Source organism: Urocitellus parryii, chromosome 6, assembly GCF_045843805.1.
Source record: "Urocitellus parryii isolate mUroPar1 chromosome 6, mUroPar1.hap1, whole genome shotgun sequence".
Lineage (NCBI taxonomy): Eukaryota > Metazoa > Chordata > Mammalia > Rodentia > Sciuridae > Urocitellus > Urocitellus parryii.
Window position 1 is genome coordinate 43,495,352 of NC_135536.1, and position 21,845 is coordinate 43,517,196.

At 36.3% G+C, this 21,845-nt stretch overlaps 2 protein-coding genes across 19 annotated transcripts in view; one reads left to right on the forward strand and one right to left on the reverse strand.

Annotated features, from left to right (window-relative positions):
• The window catches only part of Ap4s1 (adaptor related protein complex 4 subunit sigma 1), a 48,810-nt gene extending 28,213 nt beyond the window's left edge, over positions 1 to 20,597 (forward strand). For 2 of the 3 annotated variants that reach the window (XM_077799803.1, XM_077799804.1), the window contains exon 5: positions 6,961 to 7,455. In XM_077799803.1, the coding sequence (XP_077655929.1) occupies positions 6,961 to 7,089 (129 nt within the window). In that variant the 3' untranslated portion in view covers positions 7,090 to 7,455. Of the gene's footprint in view, positions 1 to 6,960; positions 7,456 to 20,509 lie in introns of those variants that run through there. The other variant, XM_077799806.1, reaches the window with a different exon arrangement.
• Hectd1 (HECT domain E3 ubiquitin protein ligase 1) overlaps positions 9,927 to 21,845 on the reverse strand; it is an 86,084-nt gene continuing 74,165 nt past the window's right edge. For all 16 annotated transcript variants that reach the window (XM_077799801.1, XM_077799802.1, XM_077799800.1 and 13 more), the window contains 10 exons: positions 21,755 to 21,840; positions 21,427 to 21,554; positions 19,179 to 19,380; positions 16,993 to 17,130; positions 16,070 to 16,677; positions 14,029 to 14,107; positions 13,820 to 13,913; positions 12,709 to 12,859; positions 11,443 to 11,587; positions 9,927 to 11,327 (listed from right to left, as the gene is read on the reverse strand). In XM_077799801.1, coding sequence (XP_077655927.1) covers positions 11,190 to 11,327; positions 11,443 to 11,587; positions 12,709 to 12,859; positions 13,820 to 13,913; positions 14,029 to 14,107; positions 16,070 to 16,677; positions 16,993 to 17,130; positions 19,179 to 19,380; positions 21,427 to 21,554; positions 21,755 to 21,840 — 1,769 coding nt within the window. In that variant the 3' untranslated portion in view covers positions 9,927 to 11,189. The remainder of the gene's footprint in view (positions 11,328 to 11,442; positions 11,588 to 12,708; positions 12,860 to 13,819; positions 13,914 to 14,028; positions 14,108 to 16,069; positions 16,678 to 16,992; positions 17,131 to 19,178; positions 19,381 to 21,426; positions 21,555 to 21,754; positions 21,841 to 21,845) is intronic.

Genomic DNA, 21,845 nt, shown 5'->3' on the forward strand with positions numbered 1-21,845 from the left:
AGAGAAAGAGAGAGAGAATTTTTTAATATTTATTTATTTTTTCTTAGTTCTCAGCGGACACAACATCTTTGTTTGTATGTGGTGCTGGGGATCGAACCTGGGGCCACACGCATGACAGGCGAGCGCCCTACTGCTTGAGCCACATCCCCAGCCCCCTTTTTATTTTTTAAGACAGGTTCTCACTAAGTTACTGAGCTAGCCTTAACCTTTCAAGTTGCTGGAATTACAGGCATGTGCCACTGTACAATGCCACAATGTATTCTTGTCTGAAAACCCTTTTAGAATGTTTGTTTTTATTTTATAAATCCCAAAAGGTGATTGATTCTAGAACCCTAAAGCTCCTATGGGTAATATGAAAGCAGCCTGCTTCATCCTCTGTTTATGGCTGCTGCGGGTCAAGGTATAGGGAAGGGTCTCAGTGCTCTATGCCCCATGCCTCAGCCAGCATCTAGCAAGATGCTTCTTGAAGGGGTGGCATGAAGGCAGCAGTGATTGGCACCACCGAGACTTGCAGGTAGGTGCTGATCAGGACTTCCTAAAGTCTTACATACTTTTAGAGGTCCAGAAACCAGAATGAAACTTCTCTCCATTGGAGATAATCTCAGCCTAATTTAATGAGAAACTGCAAAAGTACTTGTTCAAACCAGGGGCAACAGAAATAAAAGCCAAAAGAACAAAACATTCTTCAAGGAAGCCATCCCATACTGAGAGGACAGCTTCTCACTGAACTGAAATTCTCTACATGTTCTCTTAGAAAGTTAAATTGATAATCAGTTAATGAAGTGACTACAAAAGGATTTCTTTTGACGTATGCTACAGCATATAACTACTTCAAGAATGGGTTGGTATTACCAGAAAGGACAGTCCTCTCCTTCAAAGGTTAGAGTCAGGAGCTGAGTATTTTGGAGTTGAAAGAACACACAATTATATTAAACCTTGCTTTTTAGAGGAAGAGGTTCTCTCATGTCCTCAGTCCAGACAGTTACTGTATGGCAGAGTTGCAACTGCCTCTAGGTTTCCAGAGTGCTTGACTCAAGGGTTATAAATTCAGTAAAGTTGTTTTCTGGTGTGGGGGGGCGGGGGGCAGGGGGATCTCCCTGTATTGCTCAGACTGTCTTGAACTTCTGGGCTCAAGTGATCCTCCCTCCTCAGCCTCCAGAGTGCTGAGGTATCACTATGCCCAGCTAAATTTGATACTTAAAAAAAAAATTACTAATCATTTGTAGACTGTGGAAATTTAGTCTCTAAAGAAACATTTTAAAATGCCTGTTGCTAGTAGTCTTGGTGTTGTCAAAGCTTTGTGAGTAAGAGAAAAGTTTTAGAGAAACATGTCTTTAGTTAGAGGAGTCAAAAAGATGAATAATCTTGCCAGGTATGGTGGCACACGCCTGTAATCCCAGCAGTTTGGGATGCTGAAACAGGATGGCTGGGGATGTGGCTCAGTGCTTAAGTGCCCCTGGGTTCAATATCTGATATAAAAAAAATTAAAATGAACAATCTTATTAAAGTATCTGTGAATGTCTTAGGTGCTGGGGTTGTGGCTCAGTGGTATAGAACTTGCCTAGCATGTGTGAGGCACTGGGTTTGAGTCTTAGCACAATAAATAAATAAATATCCATCAATAACTAATAAAATATTTTTTAAAAAGTATGTCTTAGCTAGGCATGGTGGTGCATGCTTGTAATCCTAGCAACTGGGGAGGCCGAAGCAGGAGGATTGCAAATTCAAAGCCAACCTCAGCAACTTAGGGAGGCCCTAAGCCACTTAGCAAGACTGTCTCAAAATAAAAAGGGCTGGGGATGGGGCTCAGTGGTTAAGCACCTCTGGGTTTGATCCCCAGTACTCAAAAAAGCAAAAAAGCATGTCTTGCTAACTCATCTGAAAGTGGAATTCATAGAGTTTTCTAAGCAGGACTAAGCAAATGCTCTACCTGCCAGAGCACTTGCTTCACCCCCAGCATCTTTTTCCTTTTAAAAATATGTAAAATTTAAAGTCAGGCTACAAGGATGAGAGCTGGCTCCTGAGCCTGAGGGAATGTATACAGCCAGCCATCCTGGGGAAAGGCAGGTATTGAGAGACAAGGGACCAGGAACCTTCTCTGGCCTGAGTTAAAACCAGTGCTGTTGTGAGTGATACAAGTCTCAGATATGAACAGTCCCCAAAGGAGCCAGCCATTCTCCTGAGAAGAGGGATATGAATGTTCCAGATCCAAAAATTTTGTCTTATGAGCTTTTCCAGCTGCCACTAAGCTTAGTTTGACACCTATTTCCTTTAAATGTGTTCTGAGCCCTCTAGGTTTCATATCCATCTGCTACTGTCTCCACCATGTCCTTCTGCTGGATCCCACTTTTTGTTTTGTGGTTCTGGATTCTATTTTGGTCAAGATTAGTGACAGCAAGTTGTAAGAAATTACAGGAATGGGCAAAACAACAGGCTCATTTAACCTAGTGCTGGCTTTCACATTTAAATTTACGTAAGCCTGCATGAACGTTAAGCAAAATTACACCAGAGTGCTCTTCTCAAAAGATGAATGGGTCTTTAAGGAAAACATACTTTTTAAAAAGAGACACTGGCAGGGAGGACTGGGGTTGTGGCTCAGCGGGAGAGCACTCATGGAGCACATGCAAGGTGCTGGGTTCAATCCTCAGCACCACATAAAAATAAATAAATAAATAAAGGTATTGTGTCCAACTACAACTAAAAAACAAGTATTTTTTTAAAAAGAAAAAGATACACTCCTTTTCAGTGGCTTTGTTAACAAAAGGTGATAAGAAGCCCAAAAGTGAACAGAAGACCTTGCTACAAGGAAAGTCTCCAGGATTATTATGGACCTTCATGATAGTATTCTGCAGTGTTTACCTTTTTGTGGGAAATGTGAACATAGTGGCCTTTGACAGCTTTTCTACTTTCATGGGAAATTGAATTAAAGTATAAATAACATTACAAGGTTTTCTCCCACCCTACTTATTAAAGAACTCTGCCTAGCTAGAATCTTAAAAATAAAAAATCGAGAAGCCAAGGACCTGAACCCAAAGTCTACAGAGTCAGAAATTTTCATTTCTAGGTTGGGCTCTTGGAATTGTTTGAAGTTTTCAACTGAGTCCATGTTGCTCAGTTTTTTTAATTTATTCTAATTTGTTATATGTGACAGCAGAATGCATTTCAATTCATATTACACATATATAGCACAATTATTTATATCTCTGGTTGTATACAACATAGTCACACCATTTGTGTCTTTGTACATGTACTTAGAGGAATGGAAAGCAGTATGGAGATTCTTTGGAAAACTGGGAATGGAACTACCATTTGACCCAGCTATCCCATTCCTCTGTCTATAATGGAGGGACTTTAAAACAGCTATTACAAGGATGCAGCCACATCAATGTTTATAGCAGCACAATTCACAATAGCTGAACTGTGGAACCAACCTAGATGTCCTTTAGTAGATGAATGGATAAAGAAAATGTGATATATTTTGTGTGTGGGTGTATGGAATATTCCTCAGCATTAAAAGAGAAACATCATGGCATTTGCAGGTAAATAGATGGAGTTGAAAATATAATGTTAAGTGAAGTAAGCCAATCCCAAAAAACCAAATGCCAAATGTTTTCTCTGATATAAGGATGCTGATTCATAATGGGGATGAGGCAGGGAGCATGGGAGGAATAGATGATCTCTAAATAGGGCAAAGGGGAGGGAGTGTGGGGGGTAGGAAAGGCAGTGGAATGAGTTTTCTCACTTTTAATTAAAGGATCACTAGACCAACACAGTATTAAAGTACCATGTTGAGAAAAGTGTTTTATGATCCAGAGATCACAATTCCAAGGTAAGGCCTATAAAGAATTCAATCGCTTTACTTAAAAAGCTGATTTCAAGGGGCTGGGGTTGTGGCTCAGTGGTAGAACACTTGTTTTGCATGTGTGAAGCACTGGGTTTGACCCTCAAGACCACATATAAATAAATAAAGGTATTGGGTCCATCTACAACTAAAACAATTTATTTTTAAAAAGGTCATTTCAAGTAGCACTAATCTTACAGGAACTCTATAGATGTTCAGCTCTAATCCACATTACATAGAAATTCAGAAAGGCTCTTAGGTTTCAAGGTTGAGAGAAAGTGTGACATTAATAACTGTGCTCTTTAGGAAGCTGTTTCTAGTTCGTGCCAGGTCCTTGAAGCCTATGAAAGAAACAAGTTTCCTTAAGAATCTTTAGAGTTAGTCAAGTTCAATATAGCCTGAAGGTAAGTTTCTCCTTCAATAGTCCTTCTCAGCTCACTACATTAAGAGATCCACAGTCTAGGTCTTTCTTGCTTCCTCCTATTCCAAATGTCAGAGTTGAAATGTGTTTGTGTATTTATTGCCATGGGGCATATAGGGTATTTTTTGGTCCTTGCTCACCTGGCATATGGCCCAAATGCCATTAATGTTGGCTTTACCAGTGTGTACAAGTTGCTCATAAACCAAATCAAGATGTGAACAACAGCTGGATCCTTATTTTAAAGGAGTAACATGATTCCAGGGAGGAAATCAGCTTCCAGGTCTTCTGCTCACATTGGATTTGGTCTGGTTTCCCCCATATAGTGCCAGCAGCTACATGATTACTAGGGTTTGAACTAGATACACAGGTAGACAGGCAATCACATGCCCACAGTATGATCTCAGAGTAACTCATGTTTCTAGAATGTTGGGAAATTCAGACTTGGCTGAAAGACTTTGTCCTTAGAGTGTGGGGCTATGAGTGGTTGATATGATTCAGCAGTAAGTAAATTCTGATCTGAATTTCAAAACAATTGGGCATTTGCCCAAGGTGACATCTGAACTGCACATATTCTTACCAAAGATGGAACAGTCCTCAGAGCAGGTTGATCCTTGAACCAATTCAAACAGATTAAAATTAGATTTTTTTCAAACTCAAAAGAAAATCATTTTGGAAAAGTTACCATTTTCAAAGGCACTATAATTGCTCTCAGTGAATACAACAGGGGATTCTGTACACCTTTATTTAGGCAGCCTCCTGTGATTTGCAGTCTCTGCCTCCTTCCCAGCCCTATACTGGGGATTGAACCCAGGGCTTTTGGTATGCTAGAGAAGTCCTCTTCCACTGAGCTACATTTCCAGCTCTTTTTTGAGACAGGGTCTCACTAAATTACAGTGGCTGGCCTGGAACTTGGATCCTCCTGCCTCAGCTTCCAGAGTAGCTGGGATTACAGGCCCTATGAGCCACTATGTCTGGCTCAACTGCTTTAAAAAAACAAAAAAACATTTACCTGGCTATCATTCCCACTTTGTCTCAGCTGGTACATTCTGGCTTCTGGATCTGGTGAACAGGTTTTAGTCAAGGGCCTAGCATTCATTCCAGTCCCAGTTTGGCTGTGGGAAAAGCAATCAACTATATAATTGGAAGACATTATTAATAGGTAGATCAGAGTAAACCTTTTTTTTTTCTGGGTCACTTAAGGACAGTTCCCAACAACTCTTGAAAAAGTTTATTCTACTAAAGGACTATTTGCACAAAGCTTAATGAGATATTAACAGTGTCTAATAGAAACCTAAGTCATTCATAGTTTGGTTTGTCCCATTCTTTGTAGATGTACTTCACTAAGCAAATGTCACTTTGAACATCTGGAATTGTTTAAAAAAAATAAAAATCAGGTGATAACTGAAGGGTTATGGAAAATAACATTCCTACAATAAGGATTTGTTCTAAGATTCACCATTCAATTATGAACTCCCCTAGTGTATTTAATCACTTCTTTACTGAAGTATGTCTATTTGAAACAAGCTTTGTTTTTTTCTCATAAATAGATGTCTTTAAAGTGGAAACACCACATATTAAAGTGTAAAACTGGCAGGGCCTGAGGGTGCATGCCTATAATCCTAGCAAGTTCAAGTCTAGCCTCTGCAACTTAGCAAGATTTTCAACTTAGTGAGACCCTGTCTCAAGATAAAAAATAAAAAGGGCCAAGGATATAGCTCAGTAGTAAAGTACCCCTGGGTTCAATCCCTGTACAAAAAACAATAATTAATTAAAGTATAAAATTCAGGAACATTCAACTATTGCCATTATCTCAGTATCTCATTATCTGTATTGCCATTATCCAGTTTCCCTTCTCCTTTCACGAAAGAAAAGATAAGTACTCAAATGAAGGGGATTCTTGAGAGAATAATCTCTTTCTACTTTGCTATAAAGACACTGTTTGGGGTAGAGATGGAAAGGGATCTGAGGGAGGGTGTCTACTCCAAAGCCTTAGGCCCTTCCTGAAAAGCCTGAAAAGCAGAGCAGTTAAGTCCAAACTCTGGGCCTAAATTCCAACTCTTGACATATACCACTTGTATGCCTTTGGACAATGGCTTTAAGCTGTTTGCTCCTAGATAAAATGAGAATATATTAATATATGAAAAGCACTCAACATAATGCCTGGAAAATAACGAATATTTAACAGATCATTGCTATTGTTGTTATTACTGCCCCAGAAGATTTTGCTCCTGAGGTGAGGTTATTTATTCTCTTGGCAAAAGTTACTTGCTTTTGTTCTCCAGCTCTTAATAGGTTTTCTCCCTTTGGTTAAAAAATGTAGTTGTTACATTTCTATGCCTAATTTAATGCTGTTAGCTTAGTTATGTGTATACCAACATAATAATTTCAAATACCAATTTTATTATTTTTTATAATTCTTTTCTTTGTAGTTGTAGATGGACAAAATCCCTTTATTTTATTTATTCTTATGTGGTGCTGAAGATCGAACCTAGTGCCTCCCATGTGCTAGGCAAGCACTCTGCCACTGAGCTACAGCCCCAGTTCTGGATACCAATTTTAATTTCAGAAATTATCTACAAAAACCCTCATGCTAAGATTATTTTAGATTGGGGAAATTCCAAGCTAAGCTACAACTTATTATTTATTAAATGTTGACATCTTTATAACTCTAAAATTAATTTCCTTAATATGACCCTAGATAATGTTTAATTTGGATAAAGTACACATCATTTTGGACGAGATGGTGTTAAATGGCTGCATTGTGGAAACTAATCGGGCAAGAATTCTTGCCCCTCTACAAATTCTTGATAAGATGTCAGAAAGCTGAAGAGAAGGCTCTGCCAGATAGCATCGATTCATAGGAAACGTGAAGACCATTTGAAAAGAATCTGGAAGACTACCTATTACGAAATGGGGTACCCTTCCAAACAATATAAATAGGTTTTTCCCACATTCTACATGGAAAATAAAGCTATTTTAAAATATGTACAAAGAAAAATCTCTTAACTGAGGCAAGTTTTATTTTCAGTAACTGTAAGTATATATTTTTTCCCACTTCTTCAAATTGTATTGAGTACCTAAGAAATCCTCTTTGGTCTCTGCTTCCCTTTGCAAATTAAATTCAGGAATAGTAGGATGGTAGTAAGAAGAATGTGTGGCAGTTGTTTATTAGACAATAAAATTTGTAAGTTGACTTAAACATGTTGCATTTTAATTTAAAACAGTCTTCTAGATGTTCTTGTTTTCCTTAAAAAAAACTTAATAAAAATTACTTTTTAATAAATATTACTATAATACATACCTAAAGAAGATTATAGAATTAAATTTTATTTTCCAGTTCCTAAAAGCCTTTGATTCCATTTCTAGGGCAGTTAGCAATTACAATGCCGTCATATGATTAACTCTGTAATGTTACTATCAAATAAAACATTAGAAGAGAACCCTTACAACTATCATTTATACCACATTTTAAAGGGTTTTTCTTACAAATAAGCTTGTTAATGAAATTTGTTTTAGTTCAAAGTTTAAAAATAATATGCAAGAGACTAGCTCTGCTCAGTTTGGAATAAAATGACTTCTTATTCCTTTAGCCTCTCCTAGGATATCTCAGAAGCAAAATACGAAGTCCTATAGAACAACGTTTTATATCTCCAAAAACCTTTTGATGTGCTTTCATCACTGAGGCAACAGTGAAAAATACGGAACTGTCTTTGTTAAAAGTATTTATATATACACTTAGGAGTGGGAGGACAGGTGCAATGGAGGAGGACAGAGAGAGAAACATTAAAATATCTTCCTATGTAATGTTTTAAGAGTTCTTTCAACTACAACACTCAGTTTTCCAGAATAGGACATAAATGAACATTCTAGGGACTAACTATGCAACACTGCTATTCTCTTTTGTGTATGTCTGAGGAAGGAATGAGGAGGCTTTAAGCTCTTTATCCTTTTCCAAAAGTCTATGTACATATTTCAGTTTTCATCCACAAAGACCCAGAAAACTAGCCACAGTGGATTCCCAAGGCAAACCTGAGTTGCTGTGGACTCATCAAGAAGGCAGAGGGAAAGCTTATGGAGTGTGGGAACAATAAGCTAGCTGTAGGTGTGTAAAGATACAGCTTTGTATTAAGTTGCCACGGTCTGAGGAAAGCCCGTCTACATCAATGTAAGTGCTTTGGAGGTCTTTCTGAGACACATTAGTTGTTGGGAAACACTGTCCTAGTTGGTAAGCATTTAATCAGCAGCACATTCAGATAAGTGCGAAACTGGTACACCAGAAGCAGCTAGGGAGTGAACAAAATTAATTTTTGGGTCACACCAAAATAGTAGTGGAATTACATCTTGGCACAGATTTTAGCACCTTAAGAGAATAATAAGCTTAAAAAATATTAGGTAGATATCACAGGAAAAAATATTTAATAACATGGTGTATGTGGAGACCCTAGTAGATGATCCTCACAATACTTGACTCATTGAAAATAAACTGTAATGTGACTATTTTACCTATAGGCTATGAAATCATCTCACTTCAGTAAGATACTTTCATTTTTCACACATAAAATATTTAGTTCTGATTTTATAAGACTCATCAATTTACCTACAGTAGCAACTTGCGAGACTAGGGCTCAGCAAACTTGTAAAAGGACACACAGTAAACATTTTAGGCTTTGTGAGCCATATGGTCTGTGCTAACTACACCACTGTAATGTTATGTACAAAAGCAAGCATAAGTAGTATATAAATGAATGAATATGTGCTCTAATAAAACCTATGCTGAAATTTAAGTTTCATATAATTTTCATATCATAAAATACTCATTAATTTTCTCCAACCAATTAAAAAATTTAAAAACACCCTCATGGTTACATGGTTCTCAGGCCATATAAAAATGGGTGGCAGGCATAGTTTACCTACCCCTTTGCCAGACCAATATTAGTAAAAGTTGACAATTAACAGATATTTTAGATACTTAAATAATGGCAATACTACACATATAATAAGCTGGATGTCAATTCTAACCCTAGTATAAAGGTTTAGTCATGTATTCAAGAATTTATTGAATAAACTACCACCACTACACTTTTTGGACTGAAACAGGTTATACATTTAAGTATTGCTATTATACTTTAACTTTTAGACTCACAGGGATCTGTGAAGCTGACATTGAGATGAAATATTTTAAATGTTGCCTCTGATTATACAATCACAATATTCTCATGCAGCAAATAAAAACAATATGGTTGGCCCTTCAAATCCATTGGTTTCATATCTGTGGATTCAACCAACAGTGAGTGACATTATTAGGGGGGTAAAAAATACGCCTATAATCTACAGAACATGTAGATTGTTTTTCTTATCAATAACAAATGTTTATATAGCATTTACACTGTATTAGATTATAAGTAATCTACAGATGATTTAAAATATACAAGAGGAAGTGCATGTGATATGCAAGAACTACATCACTTTATGTAATATATTTGAGCATGCTCAGATTTTGATATCCATGAGATGTTCTGTAACCAATCCTCCGAGGATACTGAAAGATGACTACCAAAATCATTAACTATAGAAGGAACTATGTCTTCTAATGTAGAAAGGTAATGTACCTTTTAAAAAGTAAATATTGGGTTATTTCAAACATGCATTTAGTGCCTTAAAACAAAGGCTCTTTGGGATAATCAGGCCTAGTGACATTTCTTTCACCAATATGCACAGATAATAATAGGAGTATAGTAAATGGAAATATAGCCCCTTCTCTAAAACCAAGAAATAGCAATATACTGGTTATTTCTTTTTGTACTGACACAACATTTAAAAATCATTGATTTTAGACTTCCACAGGTGAATAGCAGATCTGCTAATTTAAAAAGGTAACACAAACAACTGGCCATTTCTAGTTGAAGAATACCTTAAGACAACAAAACGGTAAGGTCAAAATATGTGAAAATTTCTTCCAGTCTTTCAAGTTCAGTAAGTATATTTACTATAGAAAAGTAATTTTTTTTCATGTAGTAATTTCAGAAAACTGAATTTGAATGATTCAAAATGACAGTATCTAGTTAAGTTCTTAGGTCTGATGACTCAAGTGAAATAGTCGTGACACAGTTTTGTACGCTGCAAACATTTTAATGATTATTGTTGAGCATACATTTTGGAAAATTTTTACTTCAAACTGCAACATGTTAAATAAATGTTTATAATATACAAAGAAAATACAACCAAACATAAAACTTGCTTTAAGTGTGCCTTGCACCTAAGACCAGTGTTTTCCCCCCTTAATATATCTTTATTTTTGAGCTGCACATACTCATTTAAGAATTTGATCTTTATAGTATGGCATTTAGGAAATAAAAATATACTCCCACCTCAAAGAAATAAAAAGGTTGTGCATGATTATATGCCAAACAAAAAGAGAGAACACTAGAATACTCTGATAGTGCAGGCATCATTAAAAAGGAAAAGAAAAAGCTTGAGATGCTCATTAACTCTGTGTTTTAAGGAAGCAGGATTTTTGACCAAAAGTAGCTTAAAAGCCAGCAAAACAGATCAGTGATGGCAACTGTAGTGTGTGGGGTATGAAATGACAAACTTTACACAAATACACTGTTAGAAATTTACCAGTGAACACTGAAGATCTGAGAAGCTGCTCTTTGGAACAGTCAAGTAGGACCACCTTATTCCAGTCACATAAGCCCTTGTAAAGCAACACAGTGTTCTGTGCTATATACTTGCTGGCTGAGTTGTTAAAGGATTGGTTTTATCATTAGCAGCTAACAAACTTATTCCACATATTCTTAAAGCCTTAATGGTGGAAACAAAGGCAAATGTCATTAGCGTGGAGGATCATACACTTCTCTGCACACAAACACAAGAGGCTTCACTAGTATTTTTAAAGTCTCTGATGTCTCCCATTGCACTTCGAACTCAATTGAGATGAAAGCCTTTCTCCATTGTAGCAGCTAGCAAGCGTTCTCTCATGATCTCCTCTGAAGAATATTCAGGCAACTTAAGATAATGCACACATGTATTGACTGATGGATAGCTTGCATCAGTAGCATCAACCTACAGAAAGAAAGTAAAAATAATAGAAGATCATAGGCTTAAATATTTTTTCTTCCCTTCAATCATAATGTAACTAAATTCCACTTGGATTCCCCACTAGTTAGAGTTTTTGTACCTTGCGCACAACCGTGAGCCTGGGATGCAGATTTGCCAGTCCACCTGGGGGCAAAGTTGAACAACCAGTAGTAAACTGCAGGAATGCTTTCCTCTCATCTGAAGACATGCCACATAAAACCCTCACAAACCTCAGGAAACCAGGGCTAAAAGAACAAAAGTATAGTTTTATTGATTTGCTAGCAGGTATAAACGAAAAACACTACCACTACTTTATAAACCAGCAATAACTTACCCCCCCACCACACACACACACACCAAAAATCCACTTGTCTGAAGAATACTACTTGGGAGGCTGAGGTAGGAGAATTACAAGGTCAAGGCCAGCCTTGACAACTTAACAAGACAGTGTCAGGGGGCTAGGAATAAGGCCCAGTACAAGAGCACCCCTAAGTTCAATCCCCCGTACCACACACACACAAAAAAAAAGGACTTTTGAGTAAGTATTAAATGAGCTGATATAAGCTACTTTTAAAACCTCAAAGACAGTCCCTCAAAGGCTGTCTTGTACTTTTAAACCATAAGAAATGAAACACTGATGGAATGTAAGATTAAAATTGTAACAAAGCCAGCAAATCAGATAAGCTCCAGATGTACTTGCATAATTAATAAGGCTAAATTTGTCAAAGGGGGCTTGAAATATTCCATTTTCATTCCAGTAAAATGATCAATTAACCTTGTGATGGATTACATGATGAAATACTACCTATCAATAAAATGAACTACCTCTATATGCCGCAACATGAATTCCGTAATCATATTGTTGAAAGAAACCAGACCATAAAGAATATAGACTACATAATTTTGTTTATCAAAGTAGAAAAGCAAGCAAAATTAATCAACAGCTAGTGACGTAATTACTACAAGAGAATAAGGTGGGAAAGAAGAATTGATGTTTCTTCCTGGGCACCAATTTCCCAGTATACTCATGTTGTGAAAATTCTCTTAAGTTGTATATACAATTTGTGTTCTTCTCTGTATACATACATACATATAATGCAGCCTAAGGTTTTCCAATTTACCCAAATTTTAAAATAATTAACAAATAAAACACAATGAGAAAAGGAATTTTAATATCATTTATGATTCCATTATCTTATAGCATAACTGTCTTCTAGACTTATTAATGGATGTGCATCTTGGCATCCTCACTAATTTCTCATTTTTTTATGAATATAATTCATTGAGTTATAGTTCTTTAGTGAGTTTGTCATTTAATGATTTTTGTTTATAAACAATTTGGTAGATATTAGAAATTAACACATACCTGTCACGTGTATAGCCCAGCTTAGGTTCAGTATAATTGATAATATCCTCTGCTGCCCAGGATGGTGACTGATTTCCACAAAGAATCATCTGGACTTCTTCATGGCTGAAGGAACTTAATTTCTCCATTGGAAAAACTTTGTTAAATCCATCTACATTATACATTAAGTAAAAAAAAACACACACACACAAAAACAGCTCAGTTTCTAAAACTTGTGATACCAAAATACCAACTATCTTTTCCTCTCTTTCTTTTTTCTTTTCTTTTTTGTACTGGGGATTAAATTCAAGGGTAGTTTATCACTGATCTACATCCTTAACCTCTTTTATTATTATTTGTTATTTTGAGACAGGGTCTTGCTTAATTGCTGAGGCTGGCCTCAAACTTGGCAATCCTCCTGCCTCAGCCACCGGCCCCCTCCAGTCCCTGGGATTACAGGTGTCCATGACTTGGCCTGACCAAAATACCAAATTTCAAAACAAATATTCTATTGTCAACTGAATGGGCAGAAGATGGAAAAAATTCATGAACATTTGAAGAAACAAATGTTAATTGAAATAAAAACTGCTAGAGACTGGCCGCAGTGGTCAACAGCTAAATTCTTTTAACTACCCATTAAGTGGTCAGAGCTGTGTTCACATTTTCAAAAGTAATTTGGCTTCCATGATTTAAATCATCCTCTTTGTGTAATGTAGAAAGTATGAAACCTGATGTCTACTTAGAAATGGAAGAAATAAGCCAGGCATGGGTGGTGCACGCCTGTAATCCAAGCAGTTTGGGAGGCTGAGGCAGGAGGATCACAAGTTTAAAGACAGCCTCAAAAAAAAAAAAAAGGGGGGGCTTGGGATGGGGATGTGGTTCAGTGGGTAAGCACCCTCTGGTTCAATCCCTGGTACCAAAAAGAAGAAGAAATGAGGGCCAAAAGTGGATCTCCATTACTTCAGAGGAGCAAGCATGACACCATTCTACACTTTGAAAATGTTCCAGCCTATTCTATAAACTCTGTGGGATCTAATGATCTGGATAAGAAACTAGACAGGTTTAGCCATCTTGATCTTAATTTCAACTGTCTTAAAGTAAAAGGAAATAGATTATTATCCTTTAAAATTACCTCTAAAGGCTTCCATCTGTTTCTGAATACCTGTATGCATACAAAAGTCAAACATCAAATCCACATATTCTTCTGCATTATCCATTGTTATCATCTGCAAAGGAAAATTTGCCAGTATTATTGTTAATATCTAGAACTATTTTAGGACCACCTAGTACAACTGACCTTGTTAAAAGAATAGAAAAACTATATTAAGAACAAAATCTTACCTCATCTTCACCACTTGGCTTGAGATCCACAGCTGTAAAACCATATATTCTTGAAGAAGGGCAAAACTGGAAATTTAAACTGAAAGAGCGAAAAGGAGTAGATGAGTTGACATTCATCAACTGCAGGTGATTAATTTTTATAACATTGCTGCCCAAACCATAAATGCCCCTACTCTATCAACAAAATCAATACACCAGCTTAGATATGTGGCCTGATTTATTTATTTAGCCATGCTGAGGGTTAAACCCAGGGCCTTTGCATGCTAGGCAAGCACTAAGCTACTTAATGCAAATTTTATACACAAAAACCAGTGGGCCAGTTAGGAGAGGTGATGCATGCCTATTAATCCCAGCTGCTTGGAAGGTTGAGGCAGGAGGATCTTGAAGTTCAAAGCCACCCCCTGGAACTTGGTGAGGACTTAAGCAACTTAGTGAGGCTTTAAGAAACTTAGTGAGATACTGATTTAAAACATAAAATGGACTAGGGATCTCACTCAATGGGTAAATGGCCCTAGGTTCAATTCCCGATACCAAAAACAAAACAAAAAACAATCCACTCACTAGTGGGCCAACTATTCTCACACCTGCCTGGCTTTGCAAAGACTGCATCAAACCATTACCTTTCCATATTTCACATAGACCTTATGGCACAAAATTAATGGACTAAATGTTTTTTAAATTAATTATGGCAGCAACATGTTTATAAGACTATTTCTTTCAGAAAGACTATTGCTTCACTAAAGCTTTTCAAACTGTTTGTAATAGATAGATAAAAATGTATTTAAAAGAATCAATCCTCAAATATGCAGTCATGTATCACTAAATGATGGGGCTACATTCTGAGAAATGTATCATTAGACAATTTTTTGTTGTACAAATATAGAATATAAATACACAAACCTAGATGGCATAGCCTAATATACACCTAGGCTCTGGGGTAGAGCCACTTGCTTCTAGGCTACAAACATGGACATCATGTTACTGTACTGAACATTGTAGGCAACGGTAATACAATGCTAAATAGTGGATCTAAACTAGAAAAGGTGCAGTAAAAATACCAGGTAGCAGGAATTTTCAGCTCCATTATAACTTTATAGGACCACCCTCATACACAATCCATCACTGGCTGAAACATTATTATGTAGCACATGATTGTGTAACCATTTACCCAACATAATTTCCCAATATTATCAGCAAACATTAAAAAGAAAAAATAAGCAAGGTGTGATGGTACACACCTCAAAGCCAGCCTCAGCAACTTAGCAAGGTCCTGTCTCAAAAAAGGGCTGGGAACATGGCTCGGTGGTTAAGTACTCCTGGGTTCAATCCCCAGTACCAAAAAAATTAAAATAAAAAGTTTTGTAGACAACCTCTAAACAGGAGACTACACTTGAAGATAATGGTCATTATATGTATGTAAGCAAAAATAATTTTATGAAAAGCTCTGTAGCATCTGAGTCAGTGATTGAGCATTTGGTAATAAAGGCTTACATACCAACCAAACTATTTTTAAGCTTTGCCAAGTAGGTTATTATTTATATTAGCTGATGAATTTGTCAAAATACTGTTGGCTTTGGACTTTTTGCACAAGATATACAAACTTAACACATTTGAAAAAATCAGATAATTGATAGGTAATGGTGGTAAACACCTATAATCCCAGCTACACAGGAGGCCGAGGTAGGAGGATTGGAAGTTCAAGGTCAGTCTCAGTAAATTAGAGACCCTGTCTCAAAAAAGGGGTGGGGATATAGCTCAGTGGTAAAGCACCCTGAGATTCAATCCCCAGTACCACGAAAGAAAAAAAAAGGGGGGGGGGTCAGATAATCTTACCGAGATTTGATAATTAACAACCTGTATTCTGGATATTATCTATATATTATTAACAAATCAAAGATTCAAATTGATAATCAGTATTTCCTATAGCATATTACTTTTTTTGACATTGTTTACCCATATACTATAAATCAAAGGGGACAGAAAAACAGAAGATTTAGAGCTTATTCATTCATTAGACTGAAGAATGTAACAAAAAGCTTACCCTAAATCCTCTATGCTAAGTGGAGGCCCAGAACCTGCTGGATTCTTCAGCACTAGTTCCTGTAATTTTGTGTTCTTCTCATCTTCAGACAGACCTTTGTTGCTTAAAATCTGGCGTCTCTTGATAGCAAGGTCTTTAATTTCTTTTAAAAATCTGGCTCTGTGTGGATTTACTAGTTCAAAGTCTTCCCAAGTCAAAATTCCATTAAACCAAGCTGGGGGTTTGGGCTTAGGGGGATCAAGAATAAATTCTGATTTTGAATCCTCTTCAAAGCTTCCTACTGAGAGGGAATCATGACCTTCTTCTGTGGATGCTTCAGACTGACTTTCAGTACAGTGTAAGTCTCTATCACCTCGTGACTCATAAATCAGTTTACTCATATTGCTTTTAATGTCACCCATACACATAAGTTTAAAGAAAGGTTTAGAAATAGGTAAGTCCACAAGTCTATTGTCTTGAATGCATTTGGCTAAGAAAATTCCAAGGAAATGAAAGAGTTTTGTGATCCTTTCAAGTTCGTCACTATCTTGTGGAAACGGTGCTGTGAACAGTCCACATGATCTCTGCACGTAGTATCCAGGAGGTTTCAATCCACCTCCAAGATCAACCTAATTTTTTAGAGGACAAAATGCAAATAAAATTAAAGGCTAAAAGTAACTAGGTCTGTCATTGTTATCTAAGAAAAAAAATCCATAAACATTAAACATCTTCATGAATTTAGTTATCTAAACATATATATACACATTTTATGAATAGCTTTTAGTGACGAAATTTTTTTCCTTTATAAATATTAATGTCAAGATTATTCAGTAATAAAAGAAGAGCCAAAAGCCCCAGTTTATGTACTGAAAGTTTAACCTGTTTCTAACACTTTTCTAAAGCACAGTCACAATTTAAATCACAAAACGAGAAATAAATCTTACATGACGAGACTCATCATCTGGAAAGTTATCATCACAAAGCCACGCTCCCAGGTCAGTCCTCTGAAATTCTGCTGCCACCAGAGCATAAAATTCTAATGTGGGTCCCAAACCAGTTCCTTCTTCTCCTAAAAATTCAACCTAAAATGTGAACAAAGAAATGTTTGTAAATAAAAGTATTATTCATTTAGGTGCTAGGGACTGAACCAAATTTGGGGTGCTTAACCACTATGCCACATCCCCATTCTTTTTTGTTTTCAGACAGGGTTTCACTAAGTTACTTAGGGCCTTGCTAAATTGCTATGGCTGGCTTTGAATATGCGATCCTCCTGCCTCAGCCTCCCAAGCTGCTGGGATTATAGGAGTGTGCCACTGTGCCCAGCTCTAATATATTTTTTTTAAAAGTGATTCAATTCTTGCCAAAATTTGTCAGATCTAATCCAGTATTATACTTTCTTCATAAAAGCAATGTGTACATTAAAAGCAACACGGGGATTTTATTGTAGTTTTCCTAAAAGCACAGTGCCATTTGTTGTATGGTATTTATACACATAACACTGTTAAGCACTAGGCTGAATACTGTTCACACATTATTTGTCACAACAACTCTGCAGAATAATTATCTGCTTTTACACCAAAGGAAACCAAACCTCAAAGAGATTAAGGAATTTGCTCAAGAAAATGAGGGTGTATATATTTTTACATGTATCTTTGTGAAACCCAACATTAAACTCTTCCACTTCTTTATAACTTGAAGCAGCAACCACTTTAAAGGGTTTTGTCCATACTTTACCTGCTCCAAAAATGATTTGGAGCTTCTTATAAAAACACATAGTAAAAGAAAAACAATTGAGGATTATCTAGATGAGAAAGAACATAAAGATAGGAAGAATAAGATAATTCGAAGGAAATCTGTTTGCAAAGTGAAAGTTATGAAGTCATATTTGTCATGATAGGTGTGTGAGTCTAAAGTTCCCTGGTGCCTTAAATAAGGAATACTGTTAAGTGATATAATCAATAATGTCTACAATAGCATGTCTTCAGTGTATATGATTACATATTGCCATTTGCTATGACATCTTCAGTGTCCTCTGTACCACCATTTGACCCAGTCATACCACTCCTAGATTAATACCCAGAGGACTTAAAATCAGTATACTACAGTGATACAGCCACATCAATGTTCATAGAGGCTCAATTCACAATAGCTAACCAACATAGGTGTCCTTCATCAGATGAATGGATAAAGAAACTGTGATATGTAGATATACATAATGTACTATTACTCAGCCTTCAAGAAAAATGGAATTATGGCATTTGCCAGTAAATGGATGGAACTGGAGAATATTATGCTAAATAAAATAAACCAATCACATAGAACCAAAGACTGAATGTTTTCTCTGATATGCAGATGCTAATTCACAATAAGAGGTGGGGGGGGGGGAATAAAGGTATTTTGGACTAGACAGAGGGGAGTGAAGGGAGGAAAAGGGGCATGGGGGTAGAAATGATAGTAGAATGAACCAGACATTATTACTCTATGTGCATATATGATTACATGATCTGTATAACTCTACATCATGTACAAACAAATAAGTTATACTCCATTTATGTATGATGTGTAAAAATGCATTCTATTGTCATGTGGTAACTAACTAGAACAAATAAAAAATATATTTAAAAAAAATCCTTTTGAGTACTATTATTCAGTCCATCTTTAAATAAATTGACAAATTAGGCATGGTGGCATATACCTGTAATCTAGAAACTTTGGTAGGAGGATTGCAAGTTCAAAGCCAGCCTCAGCAACTTAGTGAGACCCTGTCTCAAAATAAAAAATAAAAAGGATTGAAGATATGGCTCAGTGGTTGAGTACCCCTGGATTCAACCCTGGTACCCATCCCCCCCAAAAAAAAAGAATAGAAATAAGACTAGTGGTCTTCAAACAGATTTTGCCACCAAAAATATTGTTTGCTGCTAATTGAAGTGTACTAGATCCTGAACCTTCAAAAGCTGGGCTAGCATCCTCTTTGAAATATGCTCTACCAGAAAAGAAAGCCTGTTCACAGATAAGAGAAATCCTTCTTCACATTATCTGATAGTTTTCATGCACTGGATGATAAAGGTTGACTGGTTTCCTAACTGAGGTTACTTTTCCTCTAATAGAATCTTATTTTGTAGGGGGATACCTCAAGAACGGATTTCCGATCTGCATGTATTTGCATGACATTCTCAGCCCATTCCATTAGTGATTCACCACGTGGAACTTTTACTCTTTCATGCTTGAGACGACCAACTCTAAACTCCCCAGGATCATCTCTCCTTACGCTGCTTGTGGTCCTTGTTCGTTCCACAGTGGCTTCTCGTCGGTTTTGTAACCACACTATTGCTCTGAAATAGAAATATCAGCATAATTGTAGCACACTTTAACAGATGCATGTACTATTACACCAGCAACACATTACAAAGATTTTTTTTTTTTTAGAGAGAGAGAGAATTTTAATATTTATTTTTTAGTTTTCGGCGGACACAACATCTTTGTATGTGGTGCTGAGGATCGAACCCGGGACGCACGCATGCCAGGCGAGCGCGCTACCGCTTCAGCCACCTCCACAGCCCTACAAAGATTTCTTTAAGAAATTTTAAAAGACAGTATTTAGTCATGAGATTTTTTCCCCCCTTTTTGGTATCAGGGATTGAACTGAAGGATGCTTAATCACTGAGCCACATTCTTAACCCTTTTTTAGTTTTTGAGACAGGGCCTTGCTAAGTTGCTGAGGCTGGCCTTGAATTTTGATCTCGGCCTCCCAAGTTGCTGGGATTACAAGCATACACCACCATGCACAGCTCAAGTGAGTTTTTTGAACAGTAATTTTATGTTGCATAGTTTACTGCTTCCTTTCTTATATAATTCCTTTTATTATAATCTGTCGTAAACAAACTGAGAAAACACTGGATCTATATTTTCTATCATTATTTTAGCAATTAAATAAAGATCCATACTCTAAGCCCCACAAAATATAGACAAACAGTTCCTATCAAAGAAACTAAACAATGGCTAAGCTATCTTTATTACTATGAAACAAACTGAAAACCACCATCAAAATAGTTATTATAATATTAAAACATTTTCTTTTTAACAGAGATAATCCATTAAGGATGAGAAAAAGAACCTCTAAATAGGAATAAGAGGATGAGGTTTCTACTATCATGTATGGGGACTATTATTTTGGTAATCTCAGGCAAATCAGCTAAGTACTTTGAAACTTAATTTCCTCATCTATAAAACAATCAAAATCAATGCCCTTTATCACAACAAGCCTGTAATTCTATGTGTACAAATATTTTATAAATGGTATTAAACGGAAGAAAAATATAACATCAGCAAAGAGTTACATTTTAAATTATAACTTTACACCTACTTTGACAGAGTACTTAGGGTGCACAGTCATTCAACAAAATATTTAACACCTATGATGTTGCATGATGTTCTCATGATGTGCTATATATACTGTTTTAGGTATCTTATCTGGGGCATGAAAAAAAGAGTCAGAAATTCCTATCTTCATGAAATTGTGATCCAATGGAGGGAAACATACAAAAGTAAGTAAAATATGCAGCATATTAGAAGGGGGTAAAAAAACAAATGATGGTCAGAAGAAAAATAAATTTAAATATTATCAAAACTGTTTACAAGCATTTAATTTGGTATTGCTGGGATTTTTTTGCTACCAAGGATTGAACTTAGGTGCACAATGAGCCACAACCCCAGACCTACTTTGTATTTTATTTAGAGATACAGTCTCAGTGAATTGCTTAGCACCTCGCCTTTACTGAGGCTGGCTCTGAACTGGAGATCCTCCTGTCTCAGCCTCGTGAGCCACTGGGATTACAGGCGAGTGCCATTGTGCCTGGCTATTATTGGGAATTTTAACAATAAATAATTTGTATAAATTACTAAAGAACTGTACAGTAAATCTTAGTTGATGGAAACATTTAATTCAATCCACAGTACTCCAACAAAGCATATTTTCCAACTGGAAAAGAAATTTTTTAAAATGATGATAACTATTTACAACATTATTATATTTTCTCCATTTGTTTAACAGTATATTTGTACATTTTGAACATAAATATAATATGTATTATATAATTTATAAACATATATATATATATTTTTATTCTTAGAAAAAGATGCACTTCCACTGGGGAGAGTAGCATACACCTGTAATTCCAGCAACTCAGGAGGCTGAGGCAGGAGGAACACAAGTTCAAAGCCAGCCTTAGTAACTTAGCAAGGCCCTAAGCAACTTAGCAAGAAACTATTTCAAAGAGTAAAAAAGGGCCGAGGATATAGCTCAGTCAGTGGTAAAATACCCTGAATTAAAAAATAAATCAAAAATAAATTTTTTATTAAAAAAAAAATGCACTTCCTACCTTGATGCACCAAATGCTGTACATGTGAAATAAAGTTGTCTAGTTTCAAATGGTATTAGAAAAGGACACTTGCTGGTTAATTGTTCACACCAGTCTGGCAAAGCCCCACTTGCCAATGCCAGTGGCTCCTGCAAATTAACAAATAACAATGTTTTAGCAGAAAAAAGTAATATCACCTCTTAAATGCAATTAATAATGCATGTAAAAGACCATATGGCCCAAATTATTGAATATGAGAAAAGACACAGCTGTGAATGACAAAAGGAGATGGAATACTGTGAAAAGCCCAACAGTTATAGAATATAGTTAATTCATGTGATTTTATTACCTCAATCTGCTGCAAGATTTTTGTTGTGATTTTCTTACTAGTAAATTCATCTGGTGGAAAAGTAAACTGAGGCTGTTCATCACCATCTATA